The 24507-nt window shown below is 42.8% G+C and overlaps 1 protein-coding gene across 1 annotated transcript in view; it reads left to right on the forward strand.

Annotated features, from left to right (window-relative positions):
• CFAP46 (cilia and flagella associated protein 46) overlaps positions 1 to 24507 on the forward strand; it is a 1240276-nt gene that overhangs the window by 661214 nt on the left and 554555 nt on the right. The window contains exons 30-34 of the mRNA XM_085606190.1: positions 10047 to 10203; positions 10295 to 10611; positions 15890 to 16012; positions 16107 to 16274; positions 19505 to 19653. Of these exons, the coding sequence (XP_085462316.1) occupies positions 10047 to 10203; positions 10295 to 10611; positions 15890 to 16012; positions 16107 to 16274; positions 19505 to 19653 (914 nt within the window). The remainder of the gene's footprint in view (positions 1 to 10046; positions 10204 to 10294; positions 10612 to 15889; positions 16013 to 16106; positions 16275 to 19504; positions 19654 to 24507) is intronic.

Genomic DNA, 24507 nt, shown 5'->3' on the forward strand with positions numbered 1-24507 from the left:
CTCCCCCTAGACCAAGAGCTCCTCCTCGAGCTATCATCGCTAAGTTGTTCAACTACAGGGACAGGAACCTTCTGCCTCAGCTCTCTCGAAGTGAACGTTGGTTCTTTTTTGAGGGTCACTCCATAGCAATATACCCTGATTACACTCAAAGAGTCCAGGAGCAGAGGAAGACTTTCATTGCAATTAAATGACAGCTCAGAGATCTGAACTTGAAATACAGCCTAAAGTTCCTGGCGAAACTGCGTGTGGAGAGTGAAGGTCGGGTCTTATTCTTTTTCACGGCGGAGAAGGCAAGAGACTGGTTGGACACCAGAGTTCTGGTGGGGAGATGTCTGGTTCCCTCTACGAGCTCCGCTGGGTCGAATCCCTCACAGTCCCTCGTGAGGAGTCGTTGGCAGCCTCTGAAACAAGCGCACAAGAAGAGAACGATGAGCTTGGGATGGATCACAGTTCTACATGATGGCACATTGCAAGCCTCAGACCCCGAGAATGTCCCGGACTCGATGGAGGCGATGCCAGAACTTGAACTTGGAATGGGTGGTACAGGCAGTGAACAGGACTGAGCTCTGAGAAATTGTGCATCAGCAGCTGAACTGTACAGATAAGCCTATGGGTGTCTGAGATGTGCTTTGGCCTGGGAGCCTAGACTGATGAATTATTGAAGATTTCGGGCGAGCGGGCATTTTGAGCATGGGTAGGGGGCCTCTTGCTTGTTGTGGTATTAAGTTTCTCCTTCCTTCTTTAATTAGACTGCATTATGGGTTGAAGGTCCAGTCGATTGTTGAAAGTATTGATACTGTGGGCTGCCGTCGGAGCAGCGATGCCCCCCACCAGAGACTATGTACGCCGGGGAACCTTGAGAGTAATTTCGCGCCCCAGTGTAACCAACTCTCTTGCACAACGGTTCATTGTTATGGGTAGGGGGGGTGGTGTGGGGTGGGATGTATGGTGGCTTATATGGACCTGTATTTTCACATTTATACTGCTGCCCATGGGCGGGGGAAGGGACTTTGAATGTTTTAGTTCTTGGATGTTTGTTTGGGAATCTATGGGGTCACATGGGAGTACACCAAGGTGCACAAGTTCTGGATGAGATGGGAGGGACACCCTGGGCAGGGAAGAGATTTACGCCAAGGAACCATTACCACCTTGCCATGACAGTACAATCACTAAAAATCCTTAACTGGAATGTGCGAGGGATGGCAGGCTGAGAAAAAAGCCGCAGAGTACACGCTTTCCTAAAGAGATATGGTATAGCAATTGCAGGTTTACAGGAGACACATATATGGGGGAATACTATAAAATGTTTACGTAAACGGTGGCGGGGACAGATCTATGCCACATCCTATTCTGGTTTTGCATGGGGGGGCATTGGTGTGGGTGGCATCGGGAGTTCCGTTTCAACACCTTCACCATGTCTTGGACCCTGAAGGAAGGTATGTTATTCCGTTCGGGAGGTTGGAAGGAAAAGAATTGTGTATCGTTAATGTGTATGCGCCCAACTTTGACTGTCCTGATTTTTATCAGACAGTTCTGAAGGTAGCGACACCGTACATGGGTGCAGAAATTCTTCTTTTTGGTGACTTCAATTGTGTGCTTGATGGGACACTGGATAAGGAATCCCCCAGAGACAACACCAAACCTTGTATGGTCAAATCCCTTATGGGTATTCTTCAGGGAATGCAGTTACAGGATAAGTGGAGAGTGCACAACCCTGATAGGAGGGAATTTTCCTGCTATACTCCCGCAGCCATCACCTTCTCTCGGATTGATAAGTGCTACCTTACTACAGGCCTTGTTGCCACAACAGGGCCATTTCTTACCTATCGCGATATTTATCTGATCACGCGCCATTGCTGTTGAGCCTGACCTCTGGGCCGGGACGACCGCCCATTCCATAATGGCGGCTTTGCGCTGAGGCCCTTACAGACCCCATCTATGCACAGACTGTGGGAGAGGCTATCAGACATTACTTTGGGGAGAACTGGGGATCCACCGCCACAAGATCTACAGAGTGGGAGGCCATGAAGGTTGTTATCAGGGGGATCTGTATGAAGATCACCTTTGGGGTCTACCACCAGCTTACTACAGATATAGATACCTTAGAAAAACGTTTGAAAACTCTAGAGACCACACTGCATCGGGCCCATACTGATGACACAGAGTGGAAGCGCGTTAAGAGGGGGTACTCGAAGCTTGGATGCGACTAGAGAAACACAAATACACCACTTATACACAGAGGCTTCATATGGAGGGTGACAGGTCGGGTGCGTTGTTAGCTCGATTGATTAGGATGGCTCCGGTGTTACAGCTCCGTGATACCATGGAGAACTTAGTGTATACACAGGCCGCGGTTATTAGATAATTTGTGTCACACCTATGACAGACTTGTTCGACTGTGGCCCAGGCTGGACCTCTTCCATTCCACAAATGTTTTACTGATATATAGTTTCCTACACTTGGCGATGATGAGGCTGAGGCCCTAGGGGCGCCTCTTACCAGGCAGGAAATACTGACTTCTATTAAACGGCTGAAAAATGCCCCGGGAGTGACGGTTTCCCGGCCGAGTTCTATAAGACGTTTCCCCAGAGTTGGTGGATCACCTTCCGGAGGTATATACCGAAGCCACAGAGGGTCACTTCCTAATACCATGATGGAAGCACTGGTTTCCATGATTCTTAAGCCGGATAGGGACCCCTACTCCCTGAGCTCTTACAGGCCTATATCCCTCATGAATATTGACAAGAAAATACCGAGCGGAATCCTAGCGGCACAACTTTTGCCGTACATGACTCAATTGGTCCACCCGGACCAATCCGGGTTTATTCCCGGCTGGAATACTACACATAATTTACGCAGACTAGCACATATATGGCATGCGCCGGATCTCCGGGAGTCGGAGCGGGCTTTGTGTCTTTTAGATATTCGCCAGGCCTTTGACTCGGTTGAGTGGGATTATATGTGGATGGTACTAGCCCGGATGGGACTGAGGGATAACTACTTAAGATGGCTGAAATTGCTTTACCATAACCCCACAGCCTGGATTCGCCTTCGGAATCCGGTATCGGACAGTCTGGTGCTCCAACGGGGTACCCAACAGGGTTGCCCCCTGTCTCTGCTTCTATTCACCCTTGCGATGGAGCCTTTGGCGATTACTCTCAGACGATGGATGGAGCGTTGGGGGGTTAGGCTGGGGACGGTGGTGCATGTCGTGTCAATGTACGCCGATGATATCATGGTATACCTATGACCCCCTCAGACTGCAATACCAGAGCTCCTCAATGAGCTGACTAGTTTTGGGGAAATTTTGGGACTCTGTCTCAATCCGGGGAAATCTAAACTTTTCCCCATGGGCAGCCTGCGGGACGTGGGGGAAGGAGTCCTACCTATAGTGGGTATGAGTTAGGTCACTGACACGGTTCGCTACCGGGGGGTTCAACTGACGCACACGCAGGAAGCCTACTTAGAACATAATGTGGGGAGATGTGTGGATGGTGTTCAAAAATCCATTGACTTTTGGCGAGACCTCCCCTTATCTCTGATGGGAAGGATTTCCCTAATTAAAATTGTGGTCCTCCCGCTCTGCCTATATGTTTTACAAAATTCTCTTTATCCTATCCCATGGGACTATTTTCTCAGACTGGATTGGTTGATGGTGAACCTCCTATGGGGATCCGAAAGGAAGAGAGTGAAGCTAGATACACTGCAAAGGACGTGGGAACAAGGGGGATTGGAGGTACCCAGGTTCACCCATTACTGCATAATGACGCAACTTCAGCATGCAGTGCAGTGGCTAGATGAGAAAGACAATCGGGAGAAGCGGCTGCTGGAAGGCACTTATCAAGGGATTCACCTATCTGATCTCCTTATGAGACAGATAGGACACAATATGGGAAACCGTGATTAAAACTGTGGTGAAACGAGCGCCATATGCCCCCGAGGCTCTGCTGTGGGCTGTAGTGTAGTCCTAATAGTACCCTGTCATGCAGGACCTATGCCGTTTACGGCTAACATATACTCTGGGTTTGGCAGAAAACTGAGTCGGTACACCCCCACCACACATGTTAGCCTATGGTTTGCATTAGATAGCTCGTAGTGCCACTAGAATCTCCTGCTATCAGAGAGATTAGTTTTTGGCAACTTCAGAACACAATAACCTCAGACTCATGGAAACAATATACTACTTTTCACCCAGTCACTCGTGCTTGCTTGTTTTACTCTCCGAGAGATACAGAGAAGAAACAGTTGTGCATGTTTACAATAAGAATCTATTGTACCGTTGTTCTTCTCATGTAAAATAAGTGCGCTGTTACAACTGTAACACAGTAGCAGAGATATAGAACCAGCAGTACAGTGAATAAAAAGGAATAGTATTGTTCTACCAATTCGCAATAGTCACAAACATATACATGAATATGAAATGCAATTATAAAATAAAGTGCGTACTCCTAAGATGCTTGTCGAGATGTACCTAAGTGTACCTAGCATGTGAGTAGGTGCGAAAGAGCTAATGACCCTAAGAGCCTAATAACGTAGAATCTAAGAGCCAAGAATCCCGCTAGGATGTAGTCGAACCTCCATACCTGAATAGTGAGAGTATGGAACTTCGTCCTGGACTTGAGTTGGACACCCCACAAGGGATAGTTAGACCACTGTCAGCTGGAGTGATGGCATGCCACAGCGTCTCTGGTCAGTGTGTCGGCCTTGAAGTCTTGGTTCCCTCCTGCTTACTAATAGCAAGAGGTGCTGTATTTATACAGTCTATGTACGTGTGTTACCCATTGTTCAGTATGAGGATGACGTTGGGGAACTAAACCTTTGTGCGTAGATAGGAGAGGTGAAGAATGCCCCCCTGGAGAGGTCTTAGCAATATCAATCGGGCAGAACCCACCCTCGTCATGAACTTGATGAAAGGTTTAGTCCTAAAAAGGCGACAGTCCATATAAGGCGTTCAGTCCCTATAAGGCATTCTGTCCTTATTTGGAGTTATGTCCTTATAAGGCTCGTTCATATGAAATGAAGGGGTGATGATGTAGGGAAAGAGTACGATGTTTCCTAAACCTATGTCAGGGTACCGGTATGAAATATAATAGGGCAGTGATACCATTCAAACGAATACGTCTGTGGCTATTAATAAATGGACGGAGGGAGGATGCAGTAAGATGGGAGACCTATACGTGGGGCAACGGTTCCTAACAAGGGTGGAAGCTGAGTCAACGTTTGGTTTGGGAAGGGGACAATACCTCCTGAATGCAAAGATTTCGCCGGTTGCAAGAGAGATATGGCCCCACCCATAACTGCTACGCTCCAGGCCCTCACCTTGCTGGCTGGGGGCCGCAGACTTGTGTCCCATATACATAGGGCGTTAAGAGAAGACCTTGCAGCAGATCCGCTCCCAGGGCAGGCCAGATGGGATGGCCTACTGGAAGAGCCTTTGACAGATTCAGAGTGGGGAAAGGTGCATGAAGGGGTCAAACAAATTAGCTCTAATGTGAGATTTAAGCTTACCCAATTCAACATTGTCCACCAAACATACCTGACTCCACACACATTGCACAGAATTTACCCGGATTGCTCCGCTCACTGCCCTAAATGTGGTTATAATGACGCACAGTTTTTACTTATGATTTGGCAATGCCCAAAATTGAAATCATTTTGGGAATCAATATTAGAACGTTTACAACAGGTGACAGGGTGGAAGGTGTCATGTTCCATTAAGCAGGTGATTCTGGGTCTTCTTCCCATGCCCAAAGGACAGAAACTCACACGACGGTTCCTGCAGCTGGGACTGGTATTGGCTAAAAGAAGGATCGCAATTAGCTGTATGTGCTCGCTGCCCCCCACAGAGGAAAACTGCGCTAAAAACCTAAGAGAATGGGCCACAGCGGAATTAATCAGAATGAGGCGGGTTCGCAGGGACACAAAATTGGAAGAAGACGCGGGGGCGTGGCAGGTTATGATCTTAGAAATCCCCATTAGAGAGAACCCCCTCTCACAAGCAATGGAAGGTACACAGACGGATGGAGGTAGGCCAGAGACAGGATCATGACCAGAGAATAATCCCAGACTGTGATCTACTAAAAGCCTAAGAGGGTGGTAATGACTACTTAGAGATACAAGGTGCAGGTAGATGCTTTCCAATGTGACCCGGGAGGGGGGATGGGGGAGTGGTCCGTTTTATAGTTGAACAGTTGCGAGTTGTTTTAGAAGGTTTATCTTTATATCTGAACACAGCGCGGGGTGGTTAGTACCAGATACCATTTGTAAATAGGTTCTTAACAGAGGGAATTATATTGTTGTCTCAGTCTGTGTATTAAGAACTATCGAAAGTGTGTGAAATGTAACTGTTGTCACTACTGTATTGAGACACTGTATGGATGGAAAATTATTAAAAATATATATTTTTTTAAAGTGGCGTTGCAGTAAGTGGGGAGCTGGTAGAGACCACACAAAGGCAAGACTGTTTCCAATACACAGAACTTCGAACCTCTGGGTATCAACCTTTTATTGACTTAGCTCATGTCAGAAAACTTAAAGCATAGGGGCAGATTGCGAAATAATAACCTGGGCCCCACCCCTTCTAAGTGGTATAACCCCATTGTGGGTCATTCCAAAACACTGCAGTGCTCTGTCTGAGAGAAAGTGGCTTTATAACGCATTATTGTAGGTATCTAACAGAGCACTGTATGTAGGAACTCTTACCAGCAAGGCCAAGTGTCACACCTTGTGATCGACAGCAGGAGAGGCTCAATCAGGTCCTGTGACGCGAGTCATGCTGTATGTGTAATACCAGGCATTCCAAGATGCAGGACTTCCAATGAACAGCTGACGTCTGAGCAATGCAGGCAGAAGTACAGATTTTCTGCTTGATGTAGGCACCCCAGCAAGATTTGTGCAAATAAGTGTGCATGTGAGAGGCCATTGACACATCCCAATACTATCATATTTAATTGCACATATAAAGTGTGCACTGGTTATGGCTTTTCTCCTTCTGCTGTGAGGAACAGGAATACACTTTTTTAAGCACAAATTAATAAACGTATGGCAAAAAACACATAGCTTCTGGTTTGCTTATGACCGCATAATTTGATACATCCAGGCTAAGTGCTATTTGTGTAGTGTTCAGTCTCAGTTATAAATTGAATAGCACATGAGGAAGAATGCATATCTGATAGTGACTTCTAGCTGCAGATTCCTTACATTAGAAAATACCCCAGGCGTCAGACTGGATCCGGCAACTTTTTGGTGAGCAGTACCCATGCACGCTGGAAGTAGGTATGATGACATTTCGCGTGGCATCGTCTGCACCGGATGTGGCATGCACGGTGCCTATATAGGCACCACCCCAGCACACTGATGTCAGTTTGTTTTCTCGACATTTCACATCAGAAGTGCGGAGCCGTGAACAACACTGACCACTGGTGGGTGAAGTTAGGGCTCTTAAAGGGAGAACAACCCTTTAACTCTGAAATCCGATCGCAGAGCAGAGTGGATGGGTCAGTAGGAAATATGTACCTAGAAAGAGTATCTCCAAGGTAAGACCTTAACAAAGGTAAGTAACTTGTTCATCTGCTAGACTTCTAGCCGCAGATTCCTTAACTTAGAATACATGCACATACATCCAAGTTGGGGCTGCGATACGGAATAAACAAAGAAGTTCTGTAGGACTGTACAGGCAAAGTGGCTGTTATGCCAGACCATACAGTTTAGGCAGTAGTGCTCCATAAATGAGTGCAGGGAAGCCTACATTGCTGCCTTACAGATATCCAGGACAGAAACACTGTGAGCTAATTTAGTGGTTGCACCCTTGGTTGTGTTAGTATGATCTCACAAGCCTTCAGAAGATTTCTTATTGGCCAATGCGTAGCAGATCTTGATGCAGAGCACTATCAATCGTGAGATGGTCCATGTGAGAAATTGAGGTTTTTGGTTATTCTGGTTAGCCCTAAATTAACCTGTGCTCACCCTCTGTTAGTTTGTAACAGAGCAGTCTGGCTTAATGTAACGGAACTGTGCTGGGATGAGAGGCAGTGTGCTCCCTCCCCCCTTGTGTTTAAAAGGCTCCCTTGAGGCAATGAGCTGACAAGCTCACTTGGAATGCACCTCTGTGCCTGTGGAGTGGTATAGTGACCTGTGAAAACATGGGAAGCATTTCAGCAACCCCAGATGACTTTTCTCTGCTCTCTACTACTTTTGCTCTCTACTGATGAAGGGCTAAACCAAGAAACACTTGTCTAGAGATGACTGCACTACCTGCACCAACTTTGGTGACAATCTACAATAGTATGAATTTTCGAAGATTAAACTGCAATACAGTGATTAGAAATCATTTGCGCTCAAAGGTTGCTTGAGGTCACGCTAGACCGGGGTAAATCCAAAGTTCAGGCTGACGTCAAGGGAGCGCAGGCCGGCTACAGGACCCACGCAGGGCCCACTGAAAAAGTACCTCTACGGAATTAGCATTGAGGACTCCCTGTATTGGGTTCGATTCACTCAGTTGGCTTGATGCGTGAGAGTTGAGCCTCACAATCTGTGTTGAAGGATTGGCGCTACACTGAAGTCAAACCTCGCAGTCAGTGTCGAAGGATTGGTTCACAGATCTAATAAAATCAGCAGTGTTACAGAGACGTTTTAAGGCATGGGCAAAGTGTGCTCTGGCCCAGGGCCTCAGCGTTTTCGGGGGGGGGGGGGGGGGCTGATAGAGCCAGCTCTGTTCTCTACACAATCCTGCCCTCATGACTTTAAATGATTCTTAAAGATAGAATGTTTTAAATACCAATTTATTTTAGTTTATTTGTAATTCAGGTGATGTGATGAAGTCTTTACAGACATTATGCAGAGAAATATTGTGCTTATGTTTTCAACACCATGCAACATCTATAAAAAAAAGTTCCTTTAGAATCGAAACACGACCTCACATTTGAGAAATGGCAGTGGTTCAAAGAGATTATTTGCAATAATAGTAGTGACCTAGCCAAAGACAACATGAAAAAGCAGAAATTGGATCATAAATTCAAATCTCTTCCAAACAGGGGCTTCCAGAATACGTTTGGTCCAGGGCCCCCAAAATCTTTAATATGTCCTTACACTGCTGTTTTATCCCTGTCAAACTTCATTATCAGTTCATCCACGGCCAGAATGAACACTGAGTCAGTGCCATGTGCAGGTCCGAAGCCTGTTTGTTCATTCTCTAAGATACTGTGACCTTCCAGATAGTTTGCTAATTTTGTACTAATGTATTTCTCAATTATTTTAGCTGAATAGGGGAGTTGAGAAATGAGACCATAGTTACTGGGATCATTTAAGTCTGCTATTGGCTTTTTTAATAATGGAGTGTCTATGGCTAAGTTCCAAGCTTGTGGTCCTGCTCCTATCAACAAAGATTGATTGTCGATTTTTAGTAGGCTTGAATATACTTCATCCTCCCTTTCTTTCCTCATATTTGGTGGATTTGAATCAAGAAGGGAACTCAAGGAAGTAGTTGGTGTGCTTTAAACTCCTCCACTTCCATAATTCCTATATTTTCTAATTCCGTGCGGATCACTTCTGCGTGTATCATTCTAATGATACCCACATCTGTGGGTAATTCTCACCAATGTTTGTTTATATCTTCTAAAATTAGCACAGGATTTGTGCTAAAAACCTCCAACAGGCTATCACACAGTTTGTGCATCCGTATCACATCTTGTTTTGTACAATCTGCATTTGTAAGGTTGCTTACTATACCATATAGTTGTCTTGCTCTATTTGTTGTGTCTGTGATTGTTTTGGTATAATAATTTACTTTGGCTTTTCGAACTTCATTTTTATAATGATTTAATGCAATTTTTAATAGTATTTTATCCTGTTCTAGGCATGCCCTCGACCATTGCCTCTCCAGTTTCTTACAAGTAGTTTTAGTTTCTTTTAACAATTCTATAAACCAAGGTGCTGATGGTTTTTGTCTCTGTTAGATTTGTTTGTAGGTATTATGTAGGTATTATTTCTTCTAGGGTTCCTTTGATAGACATAAGATATACACTTATTAACTCTTTTTATTTCCCTAGAAACCAGAAAGTGAATGGCTGAAGGTTGATTATCTAATAGAATTAGCAGAATGGCTATATTTCAAGCAGTTCCCTGTGACTGATGCTCTAGGTCTGCTGGACTGGGCAATGGAAATTTTACTGAAAATGAAACCCCAAAAATCGGCAGATATTGAAGGTATTGTCTATAACGATCACTTACCTGAGATGGAAACTCCCATTTGTATAGTCATAATAAACTGCATGTGATGTGTTTGATTTGTTGACAGAAAAGAGCCCGAAAGGAAAATCAAAAGCCAGGAGCAAATATTCATCTGCTAAAGATACCAAAAAAGAAGATCTCAAGCAAGTGGATACAGAGGGAAATATCGAAACTGTGAGCCAAGATGTCGCAAATCTGACATCAGCGACTGAGGAAAAAGTTGTGATTGCTTCTAATCCCATCGATGATTTAAGCAATGTGAGACAACTAGAGTATTTAGCCAGAATACACACCATAATGGCTGTGATGAATGGCCATGGTTCTCCTCCTCACCATCAGCAACACTGTTTGATGGCATATGCATATTTCATTCATATTTGGCAGGTGAGGACTACGGTCAACAATATTCTGATAACATTTAATGGAGTACATAGTTATAGATTGCCTTATAAATACTATTACTTTTGCTGATTGATGTTGATGGTGTTTTCTTATGGTCTTTGTTTTATGCAGCGAGGGGGGAAATGTGTCCCTGGATCCTATTGTGATTTTTATCTAACTGAGGCTATAGTGAAATCCCTCTATTGTTCAAGTAAAACCGCGATATCGTGGTTTGCAGAACTGTATCACATTTGTGTCAGTTTCACGTTACAGAACCAATTCAGAAAGGAAATTGTTATTTGTCATGCTTGATATTAGTAAATTTACTCTTTTCGTGGAGTAACAAAATCTCATTCATTATTAATAAAATGTACTAAACATCATATATTTAAAAGCATACAAGTAACCCTAAACTGGAACAGTTTCTGCAAATTAGCATTATGTTTTAATTTTTGTCTTCATCTGGAAAATAGTTTTCCAGGTGGAGAATCCCTTAGCCAATTACCCCTCATTTATGGGCGGTTTCATACCCTGCCATTTTTATGCTTAGTCCAGGAAGTTTGCCTGGCCACTCCCGGATCATCTTCTAATTCCTGCTTTCCTCCCCCCTAACCTTAATCATAATAAGGTGGAAAATCCAAAATAAAATATATTTTGTTGTCAGAATTGGGATTTGCAGTCAAGAAAAAAATATCACATCCTGATTTTGCGAATCCGGACTCAGGATTTCAAATTGAGCTTTGTGTGGAAATGTTCAGAGTTGCACCAAATGTCCTTCTGTGGTTACAATAGTAGATGAATTAAGCACTGCAATGTCATAACCATTTTCTAGTAATTCATTTGTAATTATGTCAGAGTCCTGATGAGTGTCCATAACTGTTCTAGGAAATAATAACCTTAAAATAGTTTCACTTTAATGTTTGACTCTCTTCTTTTGAACTTTTGTGAAGGGGACTGTCCAATAAAAACAAACCTTCAGCTGTCATGACAGCATTGTATCCATCACCCTGAGTGTGATTGAGAAGAGGTGTGGAACGTTTTGACAATGTATTCCTCCTCATTAAAAGGCAAATACATTCTTCATTTTAGCAGGTAAAGAGCTCTTGTTGGACACACTACAGACAACAGCTTCCTTCTGTGGTGAATAAGTACAGTCTATGATGGAGGATGCCACCTTGTGTGGGTGGGAGGTTTATCATGAATTTTACTGAAAATGTGGGCAGTAAAGTAATTGATCACATGTAGGCACCTTTGAACATGTAGAGAAGCATTCCTTCTAAACACTTGAGGGTTTTCAGTAACATTTAGTGTTTGCCTATATGCACAGTTGAATTCGCTCTTCCCTTTCTCTCACTTCAGGTTGTGCAGTAGGGTCAGTTCCATATCATCCATGTACTTTTTCTACACCAATTGATGCATTTGTCTCTCCTACTCTGTCTATTAAGCAAGTGTCACACCCTGCCCTCCTTGCTTCTTCACAATCCTAATACGCCCAACACATCTGTGTTATCGAACTCCCTCGCTAACCTGGAAACATCTATTACAATGCAGGCATTACATCGTAGTGCCTTTACAACGCAGTCTGTACCATGACTGCGACGTTACCACAAGTTCTAGTACAACGCAAGTCATTACAATGACTTGCTTTAGGGAATGCGATGTTGGACCAGTGTTGGATTTTAAGTCCAACACCTTCCCTACTGATACACCCACTGGAGTTGAAATAGTAATTTAAACTATTCCAAAGTCCAGCTCTTCCCTAAACAAGTCGTTGTTATGACATGCGTTGTAATGGAACTCGTGGTAACGACACAGTTGTGGTATTGACTGCATTGGTAAGCCACGCATAGTTTTGGCATGCGTGGTAACAGATGCTATTCTCTCCAGCCTTGTGGGCAATAAGCACAATATCAGTCAAAGTTAATTCCGCACCCTAACAACAATTCCTCAGTCATATACTGTTCAGTCTATGAATACGCCGTGAATCTGCTTACATCCTGTGAATACCGTTCCTGCTCGCTTAAGTCCCAGAATGTTTGCTAATCATTCCAGAACTTTACCCGCTTCTCCCCTGTCACTTGAATATGGTCTCATCTGCGTACCTCAAAATATAGGCACTTTGCACATGCCTCCTCTTTGTCTGGCCAGCAGTATAACAATTTCATCAACAGTTAGACAGTATTGCTATTATTTAGCTCTACTTTTCTGCCAGTTGAAAAGCCAGATCATCTACAAACTAAACCTTCTCACTCTTCAACTTTGTACTGTTAACAAACATCACATCAACAGAAGCTCAGGTAAGGGTTTTTAGCACATCATAGTCAAAAGCATCACAGGCAACTTTTTTGATATAGCTGCTGATTTCCACAACCCTCTCTAATGATAGGTTGGGCCACTGCTGTGGGGTTGTATGATGGTACAACGCCGGGAAATACTCTGCATTTTACGCGCTGCATGTTTTTGGGATGCATATCCTTTTACAACGTATCCCTTTACATGAATTTTTATATATATATATAGTTTTATATATATATATATATAAACAATGTATTTGAGGGGGAGACCCCTCACACCCCCGAACTTAACTTAAATGCATGGTAAAGGCATATTCTGTAAAAGCATATGCGTTCTAAAAACATGCGTGGTAAAAACAAATGCATGGTAAAGGTACAACGTGGTAGAAACCACTTTGTAAAGGCTGTTTCCTCTCCTGTGGTTTGGACCTTCCCATCTTGGTGGCTGATTCGAGTGGCTTAACCTATTCCTTCTGCACTTTCTCAGACTGAGGCTGTTCAAAACATACAGATCATGGTAGCAAATACCTCAGTCACCCTTACAGCAACTCTCAACTTTGATCTCTCTAGTTGCAAGAGATCCACGCCAAATACATGCACACATCTGGCTCAGGATCCATTTATGGATCTGGCACAGTTAACTCCAGCACATCAGTGATGATGCTTCCTGTGAAGAGGCCTAGAAAGAGGGCTCCATTGCTGTTGGCAAGAGCCCAAAGGCTCATAATGTGGCTTGAAATACTTCACTCTTAGCAATGAGTGCAGCATTCACTGTGATGCCTTTACCTCATTTTCTACCTGTTCTGATAGTAGACGTGATATTAACATCACAAAAAAGATTATTCTAGACTTTCAGGATTAATACGTGGATGAGAAAGTTCCAATGCGGCAAGATTATGCTCACTTTATTTACCTTTAATTCAGAAGCCCTAGAATTTCCGGAGCCTTATCAGAGAAATGATGATTGGATTAGAAACCGATTTAGCAGTGCAAGGAGATTTGAAGTTTCCCCAGGTAGAATATTTACAGATTCTATGTGTCTTTCAAGGGAGGGACAAATATATTTCAGTGTAATAAAATATGACTCAGTTGTGTTGGCATTACCCTTACATACAACAGAAGAAAAAAAATGCTGCTTGCAGAAAATGTTTTGTTGATTGGCGTGACACCAGAATCTCTTTTTGCTTTTTAACAAGGCTTTTTTTTATCAATGTGTCAGTTTTTACAAACCTAAATCCACCCACGAATAAAGGGTCGGATATTCCCTTTGGTCACAAAATGTTTGACATTGTACCCTTGAGAGCCTAATGGTCAAAACTCATAAGTAAAGACATAGCCTGAAGTGTTTTTTTTAGGATTCCGAAATGAGCTGCCTCAAAGAGTGTAGTCCCTGTGCGCACTGCTGCATGGTGGCTTTGAATGCCTACAACATAGACAATTTTGTGAGGGTGAAACAAAAAATGGTCAACTAGAGGTTTCCATTGATATAGTTAGTGGTTTATTAGTTGTTGCTTAGAATGATATTCCATTTAGACAATCAAAAGTATTCACAATAATTTTGTTCATGAGATTTAATTTTTATAAACAGGAGTCAAACTTCCAACATCTTTAAGACATCAGTGTTTCTACAAAATGTTAACCATGTGCTAGAAAAATAGTGCAGCAGCACAAGCACTAGCATATTTCGAGTTTGGCTAAATATTAGGCCAGGGCGGTAAGTTCCGCTCGCAGAAAATGTGGAATTTGGGTAATTTCGCGTTCTGCAGAGAACTTTTTTGCTTGTTCGCGCTTATAAAATGCGTGTTCGCGAGATATTTCCCCCCGAGCACGCAAACAGCATTTGCGAATAGGAAAAAAGCATCGCGAACGGGCGGAACAAGCAATTCCGCGTGTTCGCGGAACTCTGCGTGGCTCGCGGAGATTTTTTACCGTTTCGCGGAGCTTTGCGTAGCGCGACTACGCAAATTCTGCTCACCCCTACTAAATACTCTCCATTTCTCCAAGTAAAAAGAGGGAGTACTCTGCTGCTCTGGCAGGCTACAGCCCACCATATTTATAGTTCTCGTAACGACAGGGGGAGCTCTCGACCTTCAAAGGAGCTCCTGCTACAGCAGCTCCGCTGAAGGCACTGAGCTCTGTTGTGCGGGTGCAATGTTCAGTTTACCTGTTCAGTAATGCCTTTTTGTTGTTTTAAAAATAAACAAAGCGGAAGCTTAAACAAAAAAAGGCAAATGGCTCTGCCACACTGAGAGTTTATGCCAGTCTGTAAGAGTCTTTGCTCGGGATACCCAGACTTTCTGTAGTGGTCTCAAACAAGAAACATTTCTAACACAGTTTGCTGCCGTACATAGGGCTGATGGTCTGAGGTCATTTGAATCGTCCATCAAAAGGTTTCCGATGCTAAAGCCAGCGAGGCTCTGACGGGAGAGGTTCCTCTAACATTAAATAGAGCAGGGGAGCTTTGAGTGTGGCAAAGAGGGATGTCTGACACGTCTGTTAGAGGGTACCACGTTGTCTAATTTCTAAATAAGTCCTTTAGGCCTGATATTATTAAGTATTTTATATTCTTCGATTTTGTTTCACGACATAAAGCGCTGAATATAAAGGAAGAAGGGCAAAAGTGATACTTTTGTATATGTTAACCATTTGATACTATGAGCCAAGGATTTTACATGCAACGCCCATTCTACTGGATAGCCAAATATGCAGGTTTTATGCAATCCATTATGCGTCCGTCTTGGGACTGTTGGACTTTCACAGTGCATTCCACATCATCATGGCAGTTGGAAACATTTTAATGAGATAAGGCGAATCAGAGTCTCAATTTGGGTTTTTGAATCTTAATGTCTGCTAGAAATGTTAATATTATCTTAACTAAAGCGAACTGGCTTACTGTTCACAAATGTTACCTTCTTAATGCCTTGTTGAAACATATGGACCCAATGACAACAGAGATCTATGCCATTCACCCCTGAATTTTTATCTAGGTGTCATTATCTGCAGCAGCAGCAACAATTAAAGCACTGCCAAAAAACCCACCGCCTTCTGCTCTTCAAAACCCACAGTCTGCCTCTTCTAAAAAGGGAAAAGGCAAAAAAGAAGCAAAACCGGTAACGCTCAAACTCTTCCTCTTAACAGTTGTAACATTTTTGTAGTATCATTTTTGGTAACTGTACATAGGCAACATTCTGTTTGTAACCACAGGTGCAGCCTTCACCCATTCGAGAGAGACCTAAAAGAAAGGGACCTATTGATGCAGTGCCCACAAGCGTGGAAGACTGGGCTAGCTATGATTGTCCTGATGAAGTTAGAGATGCATTTAAAACCGACACATCATGTTATTCTATTAACAGAAGTAACTTTGCAAAGCCGGTAAGCAACATTCTTACTGTATTACTAGAGCTGCAGCAGGGATATTTTACTATGTAATTAGCTGTGTTTTATTAGCACTGACCTTGATCCAGGTTAGCTGGTGAGCTTTACTGAAAAAGGTAGCTGTGTGAATAGTGTAACTGAAAGGCATAAGGAGGAACCCCAAACGTCCTTGAAAGTTAATTATGAGATACTTCATTCTCTTATACTAAATTTAAGGTCATGTCCGTTAGCAGTACCTTTATTGTCTTGCGGACATCTTGGTAGGCCTTCTGAACCAGATACAGTATCTTCTCACTGTGATAACTTATCTTTTCCTTTTATAGAAAATATGTAGCATTTCTCAGCAGAAGAAACAGTACAGCTATCTGCTCACTGCCCAGTCCATTACATATCCTACCGCAGTGGAACACACTCTAGCAATTTGATTTTGGCCTTGAGTATTTCCTTAATGTGAACTTGAGATTCTTTCTGATCCGTTTTGTGTGTAGAATGCTTCTACGTGCCTCCTTGAGAAACACAACAAATTTGATCATAGAACAGTTAGAAAAATTTTCACGGGTGAAGAAATTGCTACAATGACATACTAATTGTGGAATGCGCAAAACAAATCGTTGACCTAAAATATGCACACTTTGTTTCTATACTGCCTTCCAGTAATCACGAGATCAAGTACTCTACCTAGTTCGCAATGTCTTCCACTGACTGAAGCATTTCTGTAGCTTGAGCTGCGCTTCTGACATATGCCTAAAACCCCTCTTTTCATGTCTTAAAATGTTCTGTACTATTCTGACTCTATACACCTATGATCTGTAGGTACTAATCTAATCCGTCTATCATTCTTTACTAGAGCTGTATTAGGAGGAGGACCTATCTCAGAATTTGTGTTCCTTTTGATCAACATCGTTTTCAGTTCTTTGGGGAAACCGAAAATATCCTTCTGTTTTCAGTGGAGTCAATAGTAGGCTATTTTGTCATAAGTCCATTTTTCCTGTCAGTGCCTCCAGTGACTCTCACTTTCTGGCTATCATGACTTGCCTATCATCCTGTCACATGCATTTTACCTCCTTTTTAACTGTCTATTTGAAACATCCCCTGTTTTTGATATTAATAAAATAAGTGAACAAAAGGGCATGGCACGTTAGATATTTGAATGTCTCAGCCAGTTTTTTTCTGTCAAGCACTTTGGTCGTCATAAGCAATCTGCCTCGAGTTCTAGAAAAAATACTGTTGAGTCCTGCACTGTATTTTAGGTAAATAGTATACATTGTCAGTGAACATTAGATCGATTAAGTTGATAGATTCCATGATTTTGTAATGCCAAAGCTGAATCCTGGGACCATCGTGTAATCTCTAATTTATGAAGTCTGTAAGAGCTGGAATCCAGTCTGACCTTGCCTAAATAAAAGCTGACATTGTGCGAATCTCCCAGCAAGTCCACACGTTCGGTCTCCTATGTTGTGTAGTTTTGGTAGTCAATGTGTAATTCCCATGAAACGATTATTTTAGCTGATAATTGGTAGTTAAATTATGGGTAAAATGTGATGGCTCATGCACAGATCTGCATTAATGGTTCACAATTTGCATGCATCATTGAGGTTTAATAGCAAAGGGTGGGTTGTTCAATGTATAATAATCTGCAATCTGGAAGAGGTCTGTTAGCTCAGACAACCTAAATAGCAAAAAATGCTCTAAAGTTACAAAGGCTCTCAGTTTGTGGTTTGCTTAGCAACAAACATCCAACCTTTGAACATTTTTCTTCCAATCAAAGGACACAGGCTGCAAAGGATGATGGGAAATCCACTTAATCAGCCCTTTTGCCAAAGCATAAATAACACATAGGCCCAATAAAGAATTCAGTTTGTGATATCTGGCTGAACCCATCGGCTTTATAACACTGATGAATGGTGGTCCAGGAAATGTGTGTGTTGATGAAGAAATATAGTTAGATAAGCATAAACTGTGCTTTGATGTAATGCCAACAATGTCATATGATAAAAATAACTGTTTCTTCTAGAAAACTGCTTTTCACCACAAAAATACTTCTCGATTATTATTACTTAAAAGAATGAAAAAGTCTAATAATAAGTGAGATTGTTTTGAGGATGACACTGTGATTGACTGATAACAATCATTCAGTGATTTGAAGTTTCAGGAATACTTTAACATAGTTTGTTGGGACAGATTACTATTTGTGGTAGTTTCTTGGGTCCCCTGTTTCCAGCTGCCTTCGATCCACCTTCTATTGTTTCCAAACATGCTATATTTATTGAAGTGTGACATACACATTGGATAGGCGACCACCTAGCAAAGGTTTTAAGAATATAGGAAGCCATTGAGCAGGTCCATAACCATAGCAAGGAATGAGGTTAAAATCTCTTTTCCTTTCTAAGGTTTCATACCCTTTTCACCTACATTGGGATTATTGCATTCTTTGTAACACCCACACCATCATACACCCCCCCCTTAAATTGTCAGCCTGTCCTTCTTTTAATAGCTGAAGATATTTTGAACAATTGTGGAATCAGTACTGTGAAAATAAACATGCCAACATGACAAATGCCATAAGGTAAGAGTTTATTGAACGTGCATTTCTGAAAGAGTTGGAATGGCTGATAAATTGCACACAGATTTCATTTTTTTTTTTTGGGGGGGGGGTCTCAAGTGTAATAAATAACCTTACTGCCATAAACAGTTCTAATTATACAATGAAAATTAATTTCTTGTGGTAAACATCGGAAGAAAGATCATTGAAAGCTTGCCCTCCCCTTAATTAGGTTTCTTGGCTGTGTGTGTAATTCTGCTCAGGGCCCTGCCTTTTCCATCATCTGCGTGCCTGGCACAGGTATCTTCATGTTACTACTGTATGTTTGTAGCAGGCTTACTCGTTATTATGGTAGTTTCTTATTACAGTTGAGTAGTGATGATACAACCAGACAGTACTAAAAAAATAATTACATAAGCATATCATTTTTCTTCAGTTACCTATGTTTTATCTTAATTTTGTTGTACAGAGGGTCATATTTGTGAACCTTTGATACCAATGTTCCGTTAATGGCTATTTCAATTTTCATAATTATACGTATTATAATGTGTACAAGTTAAGTCTTTTTGTCCACCCCAAAAAATGTTTGTCAAGGTAATAGTCAGAATGTCTAGCACTTTTATGAAATAGTGACCACATCATGATTGTGTTTGCCTTTTGCTTACACCTTTCCATTTACTTACAGACCTACAGCTTGTATTACATGGATCTGTTGGTGAAGGAACTGCACAGCAGCTCACTAACACATTTGACTATCCCTGTCCTTCAGCTCGCTGAGGTTATTGCTTATGATGTTGTGGAAAGTAAAAGCCTGTCTGACCTCTACCATCTAAGGTGTGTATCAGTTGTGTGTGTTTTTGTTTTTCGTTATTGGGGATGGTTTTGTTGTATGAAGCCAAATGTGAGGTTGAACCCTAGCTCCTTACAGTTTAAACAGCTAAGATGCTATCGTAATTAGACCTGTGAATTATATTGGTGTTAATAAGTAAACAAGGTTTGCTTGGGTGCCCACATTTTTAGAAAAGGATTGGACAAAAGTTCACTACACCATTTTGGGTGGGTTGCAAGCTGACATGATTACCGCAAAATATGTTTAGGTGAGTGACAACAAGCAAAATCCCATTAGGTCTGTTCCCAGAACTACACTTTCATTTTATACATGTACTTTCTACTTTCATAGTGTATCAAATCACATTTATGCTCTGTGCCAGAAGAGTGATTGTTTCCTGTGGAGACATTTCTCACAGCTGTTCAGGCTGCTATTATAAAAGAGAGATATCCCATGCACAAGGGCTAAAAATTATAGTGGTCTCACTAATTGCAAAACTAGTAGCAGCTATTAAATCAAGTATTAAATACTCAGAAACTCCACATGTTGGTTTGGTTCCATTTGTAGTGCTTAATTTAAGCCAGTAGTTGCAGGTGGGGCCCACCGGCACTCACTTTGATCCGAACCAAAAGAGAGAAAAACTCAAAGGGAGGAGGAAGAGAAAGGAAAACTGTGAAAATGGCAAACACAAGGATAAAAAAGCACCTGCAAGAGCAAGAGAATGGAACGTGGTGTGTCTAGTGGAGGTGTAAAGAGGCATGAAGTGTTGTCCCTTGCTGTTGTTTGCTTGTTAAACAAGCAAATTAATAAGTAAATGATGCAAGAAAAGCATGAAGTGGAAGCAAGACATGGCAGCCTTGACATTGAGTTCCCATGCCTTAAGGAGTGCTGGCCACTGGCTTCTGAGCAAAACTTTGAGCACCAGGACTTACTCTTTTACACAATATGTGTTGACTCAGGCATCCTTTGACCTACACTATGAGTGCAATCTTATATATGTAAGAACTAGGGCTTTCTGCAGTGCCACAAACTCCACATATTCAAGCAGTGCATGAGGATAAAATATTATTTGAATCAGCTGGCTCTGCACAGCTCAAAGATGGCACCCCGCAGAAGTATTCTGCTGCCTGAACTTCCATAAAATACATTTTCAGCTATGGAGAATTCCCAGTATTACTAGCTCAAACTAAAACATGAGTTTCTACAGCTCAAATAGAAATTCTAGCCCTCTTACAGGCCACACAGAGGGCAAATCCACTAGCTCCCGCTCATAAAGTGTTAGATTTCAACTTTCGGCCTTCATTGATATGAGGGAGACCTGCCTCATTGGTGTCTAAACAGACTCAGAGATTTGAACAGTACATTGATCCAGACTAAGGAGTTTTAGAGAAAGATGGCTCCCCTACAAGATAAGTTATCTTGGAAATTGTGCATTGACGTATCTTAAAAGGTAGTTAGGGTAGATCACACAAATGGGGCTCATGTGTGCATGTCATCTGCAAACACAAGCATTAGTGCTACTTTATTACTGTTACAGGAGCGATTTTGATGACAGTACATGTCTGAGATCTTGGAGATATGCACTAGAATGTAATATATGTAAATATATTAATCCATCTACAGTCACGGGTCTGCCATTTATATTGACCTTTTTTTGTCAACCACTACAAGTACGTTCTGTTTGCAAATCAATTCATGTTTTCTGTTCCTCTGGGAGTGGCCACAAGACTTCCACGGGCTCCATCGCCATGCACTGCTAATTACCCCACATATTACATCACTCTTGACATCTGCTGAGACATCATTGATAATATCGCTGCAACATTTGCAATGAAAATATTGATGACAAAACTGTGCAAGGCAGGGGCGCGAGTTAGAGTTACCTAACTTAGGGCATGAGTTATAGGTACTTGAGATAACTAGAACTGGTGAATTTCAGTGGTTTTGTACATTTAAAGTGGCATGTTTTAACTGACGTTTTCCCCTAACTGTCACTTTAACCTTTGTTTTTTGTCAGTATGTATGCATGTGTGTCTATATAAATCTGTATATCTATATATCTATATCTGTATGGATATAGATATAGATATATAAATATATAACCTACTGGTTGTCGCCAATAGTTAGTTATTGTTACAACCTAGTTTCCATAGGAAAAGCGTTTTTTGACTTGCCTATATGATATATACATATATAACCTACTGGTGGTCGCCAATTGGTAGTTATTGTTACAACCTAGTTTCCATAGGAAAAGCATTTTTTGACTTGTCTATATCTTTGGCGTCAATTGACGAATCTTCACATAATGTTAAAAAAAAAGTGTGCTGTGATTCTTGTTGCACATGGAAAGTTTATGGGTGATCCGTCAAGCGGAAGCAGAGAAATGAGGGGGGGGGGGTGTCAAAGAATGTGTGTTTCCCATGTTAATTCCCATAGGACCTTTAGACAAATTTGGCACAAAGTAGATATTGGTCCAGGAAAGTGCATTTTTGTGCTTTGGTGTAATTCTGTTCAGTAGGTTTAGAGACATTAACCAACCGGTGCATATACAGCTTTGTCCCCTGTGTGTCTGCGGATACCCTCCCATGCCCATTGCACGCACTCAACTGTGTTAATTTCACTTCTATGGGCCTTATATGGAAGGAACAATGGTGTTTGAAACAGCCAGGGGGAAGCAGGGTCCGTCTCAACTGCCACATGCGGTTGGAAGGGCGTTGGGTGGAGCCAAAAATTGAGGAAACTGGCCTGGGCACAGTGTGCATAGAGCTTGAAATTTGGAGCTCAGGTCCCGCCACGCGAGAGAGGTAACATCAATGTTTTGTAGGCGCTGCGCGGCTGCCGACCAGCCTATATTAAGATGATCATGTTGGAGCATAATCTCTTAACAAAATGTGAGGTAAGAGGTATCAGGATATTTACAAACAGATATAAAAGCTTTGGCAGAACCACCATTTTGGCTATTGCTTTGCGACCTGCCAGAGAGAGTGGGAGATGTTTCCCCTCAAGAATTATGGTTTCCCGCCATTCCATAGTTTTACAGAAGTTTGCTTTCCAAAGCTCCTCCCTGTCCCTGCTAAGCCATATGCCGAGATACTTGGTCGGTCCCATAGCCCATTTTATCGGGTATTCTGTGGGGAAGGGTGGTGTTGCATCGGTTAAGGGAAAAAGAATGGATTTGCTCCAGTATATTTGTCCCCCAGAATAGCCTCCGAACTGTATCACCTCCCTCGTCATTGCTGCCTTGTTATTTTGCGGCTCGCGTATATACAATGCAACGTCGTCCACGTACATAGAGGTCACCAAACTGCGGCTCGAAAACCCAATGCTACGCTGCATATGGTGCTGGCGCAGCCGTGCTGCGAGTGGCTCCATCGCAATAGCGAATAGCATTGGCGAGAGCGGGCATCCCTGCCTTGTGCCTCTGGTGATTGCTGTGGGATCAGTAATTTGTCAGTCAATTTTAATGCGTGCTGATGGCAGTGTGTAGAGCAGCTTAATTTTGTGAATGAAGGTGGGACTGAGGCCCAGGCGGCCAAGCAGAGAGAAGAGAAAGGGCCATTCTAATGAATCGAATGCCTTTGTGGCATCTAGCAGGGCCGCCACCGCTAGCAGTGAAGGGTTTATTTGGTGCATTACAAAGAAGATGGTGCACAGGTTGTGTGACGTGGCGTTGCCCGGTATGAATCCTGATCGGTCTGGGCGGGCTATTAGGGGCATTGGTGGGAGGAGCCGGTTTGCCAACAGTTTTGCGTATATCTTATTGTCAGTGTTTGTTAACAATAGGGGACAAAATGAACCGCAGCTCTCAGGCGCTTTGTCTGGTTTAAGAATAAGTGTGATCAGTGCCTGATAGGAAGTGGGGGGAAACTGTCTGAGTGTGACGGATTCATTATACATTTCGGCAAGGTGGGGAATAATGATAGGCGGGTATTCCTTATAGAACGCGGTGTATGCCCATCCAATCCTGGTGCTTTATTACCCGGGAGGCCAGCGATACCCTTTGCGATCTCCTCGATGGTGAATGGTTCATCTAGCTATTCCCGGTGTTCATCAATGGGCCATAGCAGCTCAATCGAGTCAAAATATTGCTCTATGATATCATGGGGTGTCTCAGCCCCAGCGGTGTAAAGTTGGGAGTAAAATGACAAGATTCTAGTAATTATTTTACTGGGGGAGGTGGTTCTTCCAGCGGTTTCATACAGTAGTTCTGTTATATATGAGGAGGCATGAGGCTTCCTCAGTAGATTCGCCAAAGTTTTGCCAGGGCGAATACCCTCTCCATACCAGCGGGCCTGCGCCTCACGGCCAACATATGCCATCTCGCCCTCGGCTTCTGTGTGGTATTCCATCAGCTTTACCCTTATGTCTGCCAATGCAGTGGGAGAAGGTTCAGTTATATATCTTTGGTCGAGTGTCTTAATTCCTGCCTCTAGCCGCTCCTGGGTGCCTCGAATGGATCTAAGCACTCTGGATTGTTTGGCGATGTATACCCCTTGGATTACCACCTTTAATGTCTCCCAAAGGTTAGAAGGCCATTCCACTGAACCAGTGTTCAGTTAAAAAAAGTCAACAATGGCGCTGCACAGTTCCTCCTTGAATGCGGCATCACGAAGCGTGGAGGGGGGCAGACGCCATGCAAACATATGCTGGGAAGAAGACGAGATCTGCATGGCCATGCGCACTGGGGAGTGATCTGATAGGGTGCGCGGCAGATGCTCGGCGAACGTGGCCCAGCATGCAACATCCCGAGTGACCAGCCGCAGGTCAATGCGGGACCAGGAGCCATGAGTGTAGGAGACGCAGGTGCCTTGGCGTCCATTAGGGTGAACATGTCGCCAAGCATCAACTAAGGTGTTCTC

Source organism: Triturus cristatus, chromosome 1_2, assembly GCF_964204655.1.
Source record: "Triturus cristatus chromosome 1_2, aTriCri1.1, whole genome shotgun sequence".
Lineage (NCBI taxonomy): Eukaryota > Metazoa > Chordata > Amphibia > Caudata > Salamandridae > Triturus > Triturus cristatus.